Consider the following 14997-nt stretch of genomic DNA (forward strand, 5'->3'; position numbering starts at 1 on the left):
AGCTCACGACACACCAAAATCTCAATACCCATATCAAAATACTTAATAAATCCTTGATATTTCAAATCCATATCACTAAACCAAGCCAAAATCACTATAAAACTCAAATGAAGCACACCAACTAGCTAGGGTGGATGTTTCATCACCAAAACCAGTAACCAAGAAGAGGATTTTTGTCCTCAACCAACAAAAGGGAGCTCGTTTCAGAAGCATCTATTTAAGTTGTGAAATCCAGTAATGCAAATGAGAGCTCAAACTCATATTTATAGGAAGAGGGAAGAATTAGAGCAACACATTTGAATTTGAATCTATTTCCCTCTCGTTTCACCTTTTGAAATAACATGAAATTATACCCATAATGTTCGACCCCTTTTGAGCTCACAAAATAGCTTTCTGAAAACACTTTATCTCTTTTGTAGCCTTGGCGTCACTTTTGGAGGCAAAATATAAATCTTTTAAATTATTTAAACCCAACCTTGCCTTGGCATCACTCTAGGAGTCTAACTTGCTTTTTAGAAACAACTTTAAAGTGGCCCACTTCCCTAGGCATAGGAATAGAGGGGAACAATTTATGAACCATCACCTTTCACTTAAGTTAAAAAGTGATTTTATATAAGAACACTTGTGAAATAAATCAAATATCAACCTGTCAACCCTAGAACTCACCAAGGCATTGAATTGGAAACTATTGCACTTTGAACTGAGAGGAGATAGAAGCCAAGACCAAGTGCTAAAAAATAGCACTTGCTAAAAATAGCCATTTGCTTAAAATAGAAACTTTTTTGGAATACACTAGAAATACCTACTAGAGCTCTCCTTAGGACATTGGGTCCCCTAATCGCATCCACTTAGCCTATGGGAACCCAACAATATGCTAATGGAAACCTCAAATTGACTAGGTGCAAGAAGGGGACATTTCAAAATCACTTAAATAAACATTTCAAAATCACTTAAATAAATAAAATATTTTTTTTGTAAACCTTAGAACTGACCAAGGCACTAAAACTGAAAAGAATTTTGCTCTGAAGTGAGAGGAAACAAGAGCTAAGACCAAGTGCTAAAAATAGCACTTACTAAAAATAACCATATTCTAAAAATAGAAATTCTGTTGGAAAACACTTAAAACACTTGCTAGAGCTCTCCATAGGACATTGAGTCCCCTGACCACATCCACTTAGCCTCCGGGGACTTGGGAATAGGCTAATGGAAACCTAAAGTTGACTAGGTGCAATAAAGGGACATTATAGGAAACTACTAGAAGAAATTTTTGAATTCCTACTTTTTTAATATTTTATTTAAACTTGGGAAATTAAGTGACTTTATTAATCTCCTTTAATATTCTACTTAATTTACTTTGTAAAACTCATTAAATTAATTAAATAATATTACCCATAAAATATGCTTTGTTGGATAAATATCAAATAATTAAATTAAATTATTCCCTTTTACTTGACTTTAGCCTATGGGAATAAATGAGGCTAATTAGTCACTTCGGATTAGTAATTAGTCACTTCGGATTAGTCCTTAGAAAGGGACATTACAATGTTCCATGTGGACATGCCCTTAGAGGTTTGGTTGATGTCCTATACATCTTTGTGACTTGATATTATTTATAACTTATAAGTGTGACCTTTTTCACACGTCGCCCCATTGCAAATGGGGACCCCTTGTTTTTTCTTTTTAGTGTTGTCAAAGTGTTCAGAAGGTCCGAAGGACGAGGATCGCAATTGCTTTGGGTCATTTCTGACAACTTGCTATTTTTAGAAATTTTTGCTTTTTCTGTTTTTTTTGCGTTTTTTAAAGTGGCATATGGGTTTTGTTCCTCAAGTCATTTCATTACTACCCATTTTGTCGAAATTTCTAAATCTTGCCTCTAGGTATAAAAATATGGGATTCAAAAAAATTTCTTTTTTTTGAGACTAGGGTTTTGTTCTTTAGGTCATATTATTACTACCCATGTTCTTAGATTCGAAAATTTTCGCTCCGAAGTATAAAAATCAAGGGTTTGAAATTTTTGCTTTTTTTCCGAGATTAGCGTTTTGATCTTCATACCATATTATTACTACCCATGTTCTCAGATTTCGAAAATTATGGGTAAAAAGCAAAATGCAAACCCTAATTAGGGTTTTGTTCTAGATGATCATTCAAATTCGCCCAAGGATGTCAAGTATGGAAGATGTTTAGGTAAGATCAATGTCCGCTAGAGCATAAGAAAGTTGTCCAAGATGCAGTCGGGCTCACCTTATGAGCAAGTAAAATTCTCCGACAGATGGTAAACTCCTACCAATGGTTAATTAACTCTTGGCAAGAGTTAGTTAAACTCCTACTTGATATAAGACCATGTTGGAAGAAAAAAATTAAAAATGAAAAACTAAAATAAAATAAGGCATGGAAGTGTAAAGCAAGTTGGAAAATAAATTTGTCACATGAAATAAATTTTTAATTATTTTCCAAAAAAAATTAAAGAATTTTTTTTATTATTTTCAAGTAATTAAATTTCAACACTTCGGATATTTTCAAGAATTTTAGAAATTGAGAGAAAGTTCTAGAAGATTCTTGGCCAAGGATGAAGTTTGGAGAGAAAATAAAACTTTCCATTTTGGAAAGATTAAAACAAAAAAAACACAAAAAAATAATAAAAAATTATTAAAAAAATAAAACTTCTAGTTTAAGGAATCCTAGACTCTATATATTTTCAACCAACTCATTTTCACAATTCATTATTCAGGTTGAGAATTTGGAGAGCAAATGAGAAGAAATTTTCTCTCAAAATTTGTGAATTTTGAATTTTTGAAGAAAATTTTTCCAGAATAAAATTCTTCTAAGTGTTGAAATCAAGGAATTAGGTGCTTTTTTTAGATTTTAAGACAGAATTTCAGAGTTGAAGGTAAATTTTAGTATTCAAAGATTCAATCCGACCGAATTTTCTTACTTTTTTGTCTTATTTCTTTCAATTTTATCAATTTCTAGACCAAATTCTTCACTTTCAGTCCGCTTTTTCGCAGAAATTTAACCTTTTGACAGGCTGATAATGAAATTTTTAGAAAAGAGGATTAAAAATCAGAATTAAAATCTGAAAATAATATTAAATTTTCATATGTTTTTGCAGGTTAAGGCAGCAAAGTACCAATGAAGTTCCCTAGCCATAAAGAAAAGCATGATAGGAATTGATCAGATTATGGCGATCAGTCTTCTGCCAAATCCGCCATGATGAAGACAAATTAAGGTTGGCAAGAGGTTTTCAAACTTCAACCAGGCTAAGGAAAATATGAAGAAGGTCACGACAAAGAGCAAACACAAATTGACAAAGCCTTTGCCAAGTCCGCCATGTCTAAGAACTATCCAAGTCCACCTTGAACATGTCCAACAATCTTCCAAAGTCCACCTCGGCATGGAGTCTTCCAAGTTGACGTGACAAGGAGAAGATGAATTCCTTCCAAGCATGATCAAAGCCCATCTAGGCAAGTAAAATTGTCAGACACATGGTAAACTCCTACCATTGGTTAATTAACTCTTGGCAAGAGTTAGTCAAACTCCTACACGAGGTCAAGCAAGCAAAATTAAGTTGAAAATAAACTAAGGCATGGACGAGGTCAAGAAAGTTGGAAGGTGATTGTCCAAAGTTCATCCAAGGCAACAAAGCATGAGCGCATGGCAAAGTCTTTTGCCAAGTCTGCCTAGACATGTTCAAATTCTCATCCAAATCCGCCTTCCAAGTTGGCAATGAACATGTCAAGACTCATCCAAGTTCATCATAGACAGCTAATTAAAAGATAGCATATTGGAAGTTTGATGGGCACAAAGACAAAGTAATATGTCTTAGCATATTTCAATTCACCTACAAAGAAGAACATCTCTTCTCTTCTAAGTCCGCCTGAGAAGGAATGACTAATGATCTTCCAAGAATAAATCATTCATGTCCAAGATTCAAGAAAGTTCGCCCTACTAGGATTAAGGAAGAATGTTATCCAAATTCGCTAAGGAATAAAGCAAAACAAACTATCTAAACTTCCAAGCAATCAGGTTCGATAATAAAAAGAGAAGGCTTGGAAAATGATCTTCCAAGCACATGACATGGAAAGAATAAATAAAGCCTAGTGATCAGACCTCCAAATCTGATCCATGAAGACGGGGCAATCCGAGTTCGCCTTGGAAGGAAAAGATTAGCCAAGGTTTGTCCAATAAACTAAGACACAGATTGAAACTTGTCCAAGGATGTGTAAATTCCGCCTTGCCAAGAGGAAATTTGCTAAGCAAGCATAAGGATGGCATGTATTCTTCCAAGATCACCATAAATCAAGATCAAGGAAAATTGGAAAACAAATTGTCTGATCATATTTCCAAATCTGCCAAAGACAAGAAGGCTCATGACTGTCCAAACTTTTCCAAATCCACCAAACACAAGGAGATGATTGTACAAACTCTTTCCAAGGCATAAAACAGATTAAGGCAAATTGAAGGATGATTGTCCAAGAACATTCCAAGTCCAAGGGCAAACAAATTGACACGAAGCATGCCAAGGCATGGAAGAAAGATTAAAGCATAAACAAAGGTTGGATGGACTTCATCCAAGTCTGCCATGCCAGGAAGAAATAAATTTGACAAGACAAGCACATGAATCAAATTCTTCTCCAAATTTAAGGCACCTGAAAGAGTCTCTAGGTATCAAGAAAGAAAAGTCTTCAAACTTGGCGAAAGTATGGAAAGAAATTTCAGATTTCTTGAAGGATTTCATTTTTGAAGAGTCAAAGACAAGCTCCCACGCGCAACATAAATTGGTGGCAAGAAGAGTATTCCAGACAAATTTCCATACTAAGGTAAATTTTTCGGCACAAATTGGGGAATTCAAGTCAACATGTCCAGGTTCATTGAACACACTACCTCTCAGCAAAAGAAGAGGGTGCAATCCTAAAAAATAGCATCTTGTGCCACTTGTCTCTCATCCGACGGATATTTGACCTATTTTGGGAAACTTTGATTAGGGTTAAGTTGTTCTATTCTTGACTGTTAATTGGAAATCAATCCTGGCCATTGAATTGTAATTAAGGAGCCTATAAATTGAGCTCAACCCCTCATTTGTAAATCATTGGAGCATGTTGCAAAACATGTTAAGATAAGCAATTGTTGCTTAGGATTGCCAAAATAATAAGTAATACATTGTTTGAATTGATGGTGATTATTTCCCTTATTTTGGAGTCTGCATGGTTCTTGTCCCTCATCATAGTTTAGATTTTATTTCATGTATGTTAGATGAATGAAGGATTTGATAGTTTAGATTGGTGAAACTTTTTGCTCATACTTTTGTTGGATGGATGATTTTCATTCAATGTGTAAAGTTAGCCTGAGCTTTTGATGGGGATGCTTAACTTCTACTTTGAGTAATATTGTTCAATTGTTGGTATTATTTATAAGTGTGAAAATCTTGAGCACAACCTTCGAAGATTGCACATGCTTTGCGTAGTTGTCCTAAGTGTGGCCAAACAAAGTGTTGTTATTAGTTTCACCCAGTCTTTACCGTCTCCTGAATTCTTAGGAATAGATTAGAATTTCTAAACCTTATCTCCTTTTTAGTTTTCTTGAAGTCCACAATCCAAAACCCAAAAACGATAAATCTCCATTGTGAATTAAGCAAACCAAGCATAAGTCCCCCTTGTATTTCAGCATACATAACCAAGGAAGCTATATCACACAAAGTCGTCCCTTTGCACATATAGACCTTGGAGTCACCTTGTGGTCTTTCTCGCAATCTTGGCACAAGTAGTGATTTTGTTCAGGAGAGGATAGAGCATCCTTGGATATTTTATTCTAATGTTTAGTATATGATAAAATGTACATCAACAGGACTTGGAGAGGATGTCCCTTTTTTTAAGGATTGAACAGTCTGCTCCATTTGGTGTATAAAAGTTTAAAAAGGGTATCTTGTAAAGGAAAAATGTGCTAAACCCCCCTAAAAACCTAAAGAGGGAATGGACTGCCATCATAAATGGAGCACATTATATTCACTTTTTAAAATTTCAGCTTATATTCATTTTTTTAAATTTCAGCTGTTTTCAGTTTTTTTAAGTTATTTCAATAGCTGTCCATAAAATTTGGGAAAAAGATTGGCATTCCGAAAACCATGCCTCCATGTTCCCATATCTCCCTATCCCAGAAACTCTCAGTGTTCCTATATAACACTTCTCTATTTTGATATATTTATAGTTCTCAATGATTGGGCCCTCCAAAATTAGATGATTCTTTCCTTCAAATTTCTCAATTGGCATGATGCAACAGTTAATTAAATTCGTGGAACATGTAGTTCTGCTTTTAGGCTATTTCAACCCGAAGGCAGATTTGGAGTTTTCATTATAGAAATTCCAGATTGCAATGGGTTTTTCACTGGTCGTTTATATTTCATTCCTTCACTTGTAAATTGTTTTTGCATATGGGACATGTGTTGTGCTTCTTTCACTATTGGAAAATAAGTGAATGATTATCTTGATCTTATAACGATGGGTTGCATACAACTATATCAGCTGAAAGATGAAGTTCCTATTGATCCTAATTTTTTTTTAAGCATGGTAAAATGCCTACTTTTGTTTGTAAAAATGTGATACTTTACAGAGTTTTTCACTTTTATTCTGGAATTACTTGGTTGTGTTGCTATGTGTAATGAACTTCCATACAAGAGAACTTCCTTTCTTATACTTTGGTTGATTTGGACTATATATTCTGTAACTCTTTTTTACTTTACATTCAAATATTAAATTTGTCTTTAATAAAAAGAATTCATATTTTTGTTGATCTTGCTTCTTATCCTTATTATTGTGGATTCTTTTGTTGTGTGGTTTGTTGTAGTCTGACAGTGGGCCTGATTATATTGGGCGAATACTCGAGTTTTTTCAAACTAACAATCAACAATGTTGGTTTTCTGCTCAGTGGTTTTATTATCTTAATGATACGGTAATATAGTTCTCAGCATTTCAATTTTTATTACAACTGAGATTTAGGCAAGATTCTGGTTTTGTAGAGATTCTTTTTGCATCTGGTATGTAGAGAAAAGCTATGATGTTAATCAGATTGTCAAATAATTTCTGGTCAAGGCTATTGGGAAACATGAAGCAAAAGGTCATGACAAGAGACGTGTATTCTTGTCAACAATGAAGGATGATAACTTCTTGGAGTGCATCACTGCCAAATTAAAGGTGATCCATGTACCTGCCTTGGTAAGCCATTCTTCTCATAATTGTATTAATATCCTTTGTAGATTTTTTATTGAATAACATATATTTCAGAAAGAACTTGACATACAAATACTTTAGTGGCATCTATTAGCTTGTGGTCATCTTCAAGTTGTTTTGTTTATTTCCATCATTAAATTTTCTCTTCTATGAATGACTGCTATTATTTCCAAATCCAATGTCTGTATGAAGTAATATCCCTTGCTTATTCTGAAAAGGAAAACACCTCAAGGAATATTGTCAAACACATCATATGCAACTTCAAGCTTGCTGGTCTGATTATACAGTCTGATAATCGGAGGTTGAAAGGAGTTTGAGTGCTGCAATTGATGTTAGATCCGCTTCTAGAGAAGCGTGACTGATAATAGTAATGAAAGGCCAACTGACTTCAACTCTTACATGCATATAAATGACTGAGAATTAATAGCTTCAGCGAGTAGGAATTACGACAAACACTTGGTATGCATTCTCATATAATAATCAAGAGCTCAATTAACATAAGCATTACATCAAACAATTAGCATGCAACTTGTCCCTCCTTTATTACAATAGATAAGGATCAAATAACCTTTACAAATGTCTTCACCAATGACTAGACACTTGACATCTAATGCTCGGAAAATTCTGAGGACAATGGGCAGCCAACAATTCACATAAACTACTGAAAATCTAATGAAATTGAAATGCCAAGGAACCTGGTATAAATTGCCTAAGTATGGCGTTGAAGAACCAAGCAAAATCCAAGACCAAAGGCACTTCAACATGCCCAATCGAACCACTCTCAGATTCGCCCCTGCTGCTGCATGAAAGAGGTCTGAGAACCCACCAAAATCTGCATACAAGTGTCTCAATACTGCTCCAAGCCAATCGGACTCCCTTCCAATGAATGCGCTTTACTCCACAAAGATGCCACAAAGCTGAAACATGTATTAATTAGCTCAAATCGAGGCTCTAGTGTCACGACCCTGGTCTGACCAGATTCGTGAATGCAACCCAATGCTTTCATCAAATGCCCCACAAAATACCAAGAAGGTGACGCCTAACCCCTGTATGACATTGCTGGCCTTAAATATTAAAATCGATGCATGATGGAGGGTGTTTGAAGGAGAGAAACAAGGTCTGTTTTATTCAACCTAACAAAAAAGCAAAACAAAAAACTAAGAAGAACGCAAAACCAAAAGAGAGGGAGGGAGATGCCCCTGCATCATCACTCCATTTCAAGTAGCTAGCATCTACGAGGTCAGTGGTGAGATTAGATTCCTATACCACCATCTATAAAAATCATATGTATCTCTATTACTCAAGTTAAATATAGGAAGCTACCCCCTACAGTGGTATTTGCATAATATATATATATAGTCGTACGTGTACCCATACCCAAGGAAAAAAAATTGTTGTACCTCCGTATTGGCACCCATATCCCGTACTTGCACCCATACCCAAATTGGTAACTTAGCCTATTGAATAGACCAAGAGTGGGATACAAGATTGTCATGAGCACACAACACCAAGCAATCAAAGCTTACAATAAATGATAATCTTCTCTACAGATCCATAATGGATTTACAACCCTAACCAAGTGTAGGCTCTGTAATATGTCCCTCTAATTTGATTTTTTTTTTTTTAAATGTTTTGAGGATGCCTACAATTTGTATTATAACATGCAATAAGGTCCATAAGGTTTTACTGATTGGATTTGTTTTAGATATCATTCATTTTTTTCTTTCAAGATCCTTTGCAAAATATAATGCATAAAAAGTTGATAATGTAAATGTGCATTATTCATCAAACATAGCAAACTACTCTTTCGCTTTTCACACCAAAAGACAGAAATAAGGGAATTTAAAGTATCAACAGACCTTGTAAACTTCAACAGTGACTGTCCCTGTGAATCTGAAAGCACGATGAGCAATGGAGCAGCTTAGAATGCACAAAGATACTTTTAGCTACAGCACTAAACAACAACAAACAGCTTCCTGCAGGTCTGTGGTCTAGCCCATGTGATTTGTTTGGAGAAACCCTTGCCGGAAAAAACTCCACCAAGAAGAGAGGTCAAGTATGCATTGTCAACAACAAATGTGATTACAATGCATTGACTTCCATTCTCTTTGCCTCCAACATGGCAGAACTTGTGTGCTTACGAACAACCTCCTTACCCCTCCCACTTGTCCTTGTTCTTACAAATTAACTCTACAAAAAAATGTTTTGAGGATGCCTACAATTTGTTGTTATAACATGCAATGAGGTCCATAAGGTTTTACTGATTGTATTTGTTTTAGACATCATTCATTGTAATGTTTCAAGATCCTTTGCAAAATATAATGCATAAAAAGTTGATCATGTAAATGTGCATTATTCATCAAACATAGCAAGCTACTCTTTCGCTTTTCACACCAAAAGACAGAAATAAGGCAATTTAAAGTATCAACAGACCTTGTAAACTTCAACAGTGACTGTCCCTGTGAATCTGAAAGCACGATGAGCAATAGAGAAGCTTAGAATGCACAAAGATACTTTTAGCTACAACACTAAACAACAACAAACAGCTTCTTGCAGGTCTGTGGTCTAGCCCATGTGATTTGTTTGGAGAAACCCTTGCCGGAAAAAACTCCACCAAGAAGAGAGGTCAAGTATGCATTATCAACAACAAATATGATTACAATACATTGACTTCCATTCTCTTTGCCTCCAACATGGAAGAACTTGTGTGCCTATGAACAACCTCCTTACCCCTCCCACTTGTTCTTGTTCTTGCAAATTAACTCTACATTCAACCGTTCTTCATATTTACTACATTCAAAGAGCTGTATCTATAGAATGGCAAGAGCTCCAAAACTACCAAACAAGGTGTCCAAAAAAGGCTGTTCATTCCAAATGATCATGTTATCACAAAAGCTTGCACCCTTGCTGAGCTATCAACTCAACAACGATGTGAAACATGGAAACAACCGCGAAGTGTGGAACCTTGCGCAAGGGGGTTGAATCTCCGGAGAAGGCCGGCTTCCTTCTGAATCCAGGTGCAGGTGTTGAACCAACTCAACACTTCAAAACTAACTCCTAGGCCTATCCTAACAAATTGCAGAGGTAAAGGGAAGAGAGAAATGCTTGAAATAAAAGGAGGTGATGCACCAAGAAGAGATTGTTCCTCTCCCTACCCGAAATAACACAAAAAATCAACTAAAACACCCAGGTAATGCACAAACTTCAATTGTATGAGTGACCCCAATGCATGTATGAAGGTTAGAATTCATTGATTGCCAAGAGGGGAGAAGGTTTCCCACAAGTCACACTCAGAAATAAATTTAACACAACATATATGAAAGAAGAACCACAAAACATACACCTATGATGAAGGTAAGGAAACATACACAGCATACATAAGTTGAAAGTAGGCAAGAATGGTGATTTCAATTAATTATAAGGCCAATGGCCAAACTTACAATTGCACAAATGCAAGATAAATACAAGAGAAGTGGGAGAGCATGGAATAGCTCAAGCCAGCAGGGAGAGAACCCTTTACAATGAGGCTTAAGTTTTAACAGCCTTTATATAGAAAAATGGTTACAAGAGTGATCATGACCCTTGTATGTCAATCTGGGAGTGTAGGGAAGTGTATGCACTTGACTTGTACATGCAAGCAACCTAGCCATACCCACAAAAGGCAATTCTAAGAAGGGTGGATTGATTGGCCTTCCAAAGTCAAAGTATGCAGACATGACATAAGTCACCACAACAAGCATGGCCCCGTACCTCCCTTGATGGAAATCCTGCCAAAAACATTAAATGCACCCCTGTGGCTCCACAAAAGAAGGTGCATAAGTCACCAAAGCTGTCGGAGCATTTAAAGCTTTAAGTGTCGATCACGCCATTTGGAAGTGTTGCAAGCCAAAAGTAGTTTGGAACATAGATGAAAAACTCGGATTTTGCAATAACTCGGCAAGGCCAAAAAATTTTAAAAACTCGGGACTCGCCAAAACTCGGCAAAAAACTCGGCAAAACTCGGCAACTTTATCGAACATTTGAAAATACATTTTTTTTTTATATATAATTCAAAAACACACATTTACACCAAATTTGTATAACATATATGATTTCCATGATATATAAATCAAATTTTTTTGGTAATACATAGCAACAAATGCAAGTATCATAGCATAAACCAAAAACCAAGTGCAACATATGTATAAGAGTTCAATACATATCAACGTATCATAGTGACAGTCTCATAGAGTTATAGAGTCATAGACCACAAAACAAGAACCTCTGAAATTCTGATTACATATCAAGTTCAAAGTTTGGTATCAATGAAATTATGAAAATAAGAAATCATAAATTGCGTCTACGACTAAAGCTCAAAATAGATTGTGGCCGCTGGGTGGGTGGTGCTTAAGTAGTGGCAACATCCTCAACACTAACAGGTGCCTCTTCTGCATGATCAATCTCCTGCTCCTCCTCACGTGCTGCCACTTCCGCATCCCATTCCTCTCCTGCCCTCTCCAACTCACTCAGCTGCTCATTAGTAAGGAATGGATCCAAATCATTATCAACATCATCAGGAGAAGCAACCCATTCTGCTGCATATGGATCAATGTCATCCAAGTCAAGTGCTTCATGTGAATCTTGCCCTAGCACCTTCTTCTCATGTAATCGAATGTTGTACCGCACATAGACAAGATCATTCAAGCGTTGTTGAGTCAACCTATTGCGCTTTTTTGTGTGGATGTTCTCAAAAACACTCCAGTTGCGCTCACAACCAGAAGCACTACAAGGCTGTGATAATATGCTGTGTAATGACTGTGTATTACACAGTCATTTGAAAATGACTGTTTAATACACAGTCATTTCTCATTTGAAATGACTGTAATGACTATGTATTACACAGTCATTTGAAAATGACTGTGTAATACACAGTCATTTGGAAATGACTGTGTATTACACAGTCATTTCAAATGACTGATGACTGTGTAATACACAGTCATTTGAAAATGAATGTGTATTACACAGTCATTTGAAATGACTGTGACTGTGTAATGATGACTGTGTAATACACAGTCATTTGAAATGACTGTGACTGTGTAATGATGACTGTGTAATACACAGTCATTTGAAAATTTGAAATGACTGTGTATTACACAGTCATTTGAAAATTGAAATGACTGTGACTGTGTAATGATGACTGTGTAATACACAGTCATTTGAAAATTTGAAATGACTGTGTATTACACAGTCATTTGAAAATTGAAATGACTGTGATTGTGTAATGATGACTGTGTAATACACAGTCATTTGAAAATTTGAAATGACTGTGTATTACACAGTCATTTGAAATGACTGTGACTGTGTAATACACAGTCATTTTCAAATGACTGTGTATTACACAGTCATTTCAAATGACTGATGACTGTGTAATACACAGTCATTTGAAATGACTATAAATTGTAATTACTAATTACTAATGATTGTGTATTACACAGTCATTTGAAATGACTGTGACTGTGTAATACACAGTCATTTGAAATGACTAAGACTGTGTAATACACAGTCATTTTCAAATGACTGTGTATTACACAGTCTTAGTCATTCGAAATAAAACAATACAAAAAGATACCTGGTTGTGCGTGCAAATGCAAACAATACAGTCATTTTGACTGTGTAATACACAGTCATTTCAAATGACTGTGTATTACACAGTCAAAATGACTGTGTATTCGAAATAAAACAATACAAAAAGATACCTGGTCGTGCGTGCAAATGCAAACAATACAGTCATTTTGACTGTGTAATACACAGTCATTTCAAATGACTGTGTATTACACAGTCAAAATGACTGTGTATTCGAAATAAAACAATACAAAAAGATACCTGGTCGTGCGTGCAAATGCAAACAATACAGTCATTTTGACTGTGTATTCGAAATGAAACAATACAAAAAGATACCTGGTCGTGCGTGCAAATGCAAACCCTATGCAAATCGCGTGGCGTTTTTTGCCTTCCGGAGTCGCGCGAGCCGCGAAATGGAATAAAGACTTCGGTTTTTTTTTTGCCTGCGACTTAAGTCGCATTTTTCTCGCATTTTGTGCCGCGTTTCGGGCGGGTTTTGGCCATTAACGGCGATTATTTGCCAAAAAAATCGCGGAGAGTATATAAAAAAATCGCCCCGAGTATTTCCGCGATTAACTCGCGCGGGATTATGGATCGCGATTACTCGCGAGTTTTTGAATTGCTCGCCAAGTTTTTCATCTATGGTTTGGAAGACTTTGGAGACCTAGGTCGCCGAAGTTGGGGGAACTTCAGAGACCTAGGTCACCGAAGTTGGGAAGACTTAGCAACTTGGAAACCTGGGGGTTCCGGGGTTGAAGAACTAAGGAACTTGGGAACTTGGGGGCTCCGGGGTTGAAGAACTAGGAACTTGGGAACCTGGGGGTTCCGGAGTTCCGGGGTTGAAGAACTTAGGAACTTGGGAACCTAGGGGTTCCGGAGTTCCAGGGTTGAAGAACTAGGAACTTGGGACCCTGGGGGTCCTGGAGTTCTGGGTTGAGGAACTAGGAACTTGGGAACCTGGGGGTTCCGAGGTTGAAGAACTTAGGATCTTGGGAACCTGGGGGTTCCGGAGTTCCAGGGTTAAAGACTAGGAACTTGGGAACCTGGGGGTTCTGGAGTTGAAGAACTTCAGAACTTGGGAACCTGGGTGTTCCTGAGTTCCGAGGTTGAAGAACTGAGGAACTTGGGAACCTGGGGGTTCTGGAGTTCCGGGGTTGAAGAACTAAGGAACTTGGGAACCTAGGGGGTTCCAGAGTTGAAGACTTAGGAACTTCCTTTTGGCAAGACAACACTTCACACTTCATAATTCCATTGCTTCTCTCCTTGATCAATTGGGGCAGCACTGGTCCATGGAACATATCTCTAATCGAATCTCACTGATGGACCAAGGGTGTCATTAAATGACAACAGATTACAACCCTTGGATTGCCTCCTCGGAAGTCGAAAGGACACTGGTTTTGGCTCCAATACTTACCCTCCAACTTGGGCCCCCGATCTTGCAAGATAAACATTACATTAAATGCAATAATTGACAGAATACCAAGAGACACCTATTGCCTCTTCCAAGTTCCCACTTGGAGAAGCCCAAATGTCACTCATTTGTCCACTTCCTAAGTCATTATTATCCCATTCTAGGCATCCACATGTGGGGAAAACAATATTAAATAATTGTATTCACAACATTCTGCTAGTGGAAGCCACCACCCCTCATTCCAAGGATGTTGAAACCATGTCATAGGATTTACAAGCTAGATGTATTACGCAAGTAATTGGTAAAAAATTGAATATATATTAACATTGAGCAAACGCTCAATAAATAGGATTACAAAGAATTACAAGAAGGCAAGTTTCTAAAAAGAAACTGCCAATAAGATCGAGCAAGATCTTATTAAGATATTTACACTAAGTTTACAATATTAAGCATTAATAATAAAATAATAAAGTATTATTCTAATAAGATGCACCTTAATCCTAACACCTTTTTTGTCATTTTTATTAACAAATGCCTTACACACTAATATAGGTGATTAATATTTATTTTTATATGTGCCTTAAGACTTAGCCTCTAAACATGGTCAGCCAAGATAAATTATGTAGTTTAGATCATATTAAAGATAAGGTTGACTAGAAGTAGATAAAATAATTCCATTTTGGAGTGCCATATAGGATGGATCAGTTAGCAATGAACTAATCAATTTAGCTCCTTTCATCGCTGCTAGTAAACATAAGGAGCTCG

General features: G+C 36.5%; 1 protein-coding gene across 2 annotated transcripts in view; it reads left to right on the forward strand.

The window, feature by feature from the left end:
• LOC131033236 (DNA (cytosine-5)-methyltransferase CMT1) overlaps positions 1 to 14997 on the forward strand; it is a 192154-nt gene that overhangs the window by 75344 nt on the left and 101813 nt on the right. For both annotated transcript variants that reach the window (XM_057964407.2, XM_057964408.2), the window contains exons 4-5: positions 6838 to 6942; positions 7083 to 7205. In XM_057964407.2, coding sequence (XP_057820390.2) covers positions 6838 to 6942; positions 7083 to 7205 — 228 coding nt within the window. The remainder of the gene's footprint in view (positions 1 to 6837; positions 6943 to 7082; positions 7206 to 14997) is intronic.

Source organism: Cryptomeria japonica, chromosome 10, assembly GCF_030272615.1.
Source record: "Cryptomeria japonica chromosome 10, Sugi_1.0, whole genome shotgun sequence".
Lineage (NCBI taxonomy): Eukaryota > Viridiplantae > Streptophyta > Pinopsida > Cupressales > Cupressaceae > Cryptomeria > Cryptomeria japonica.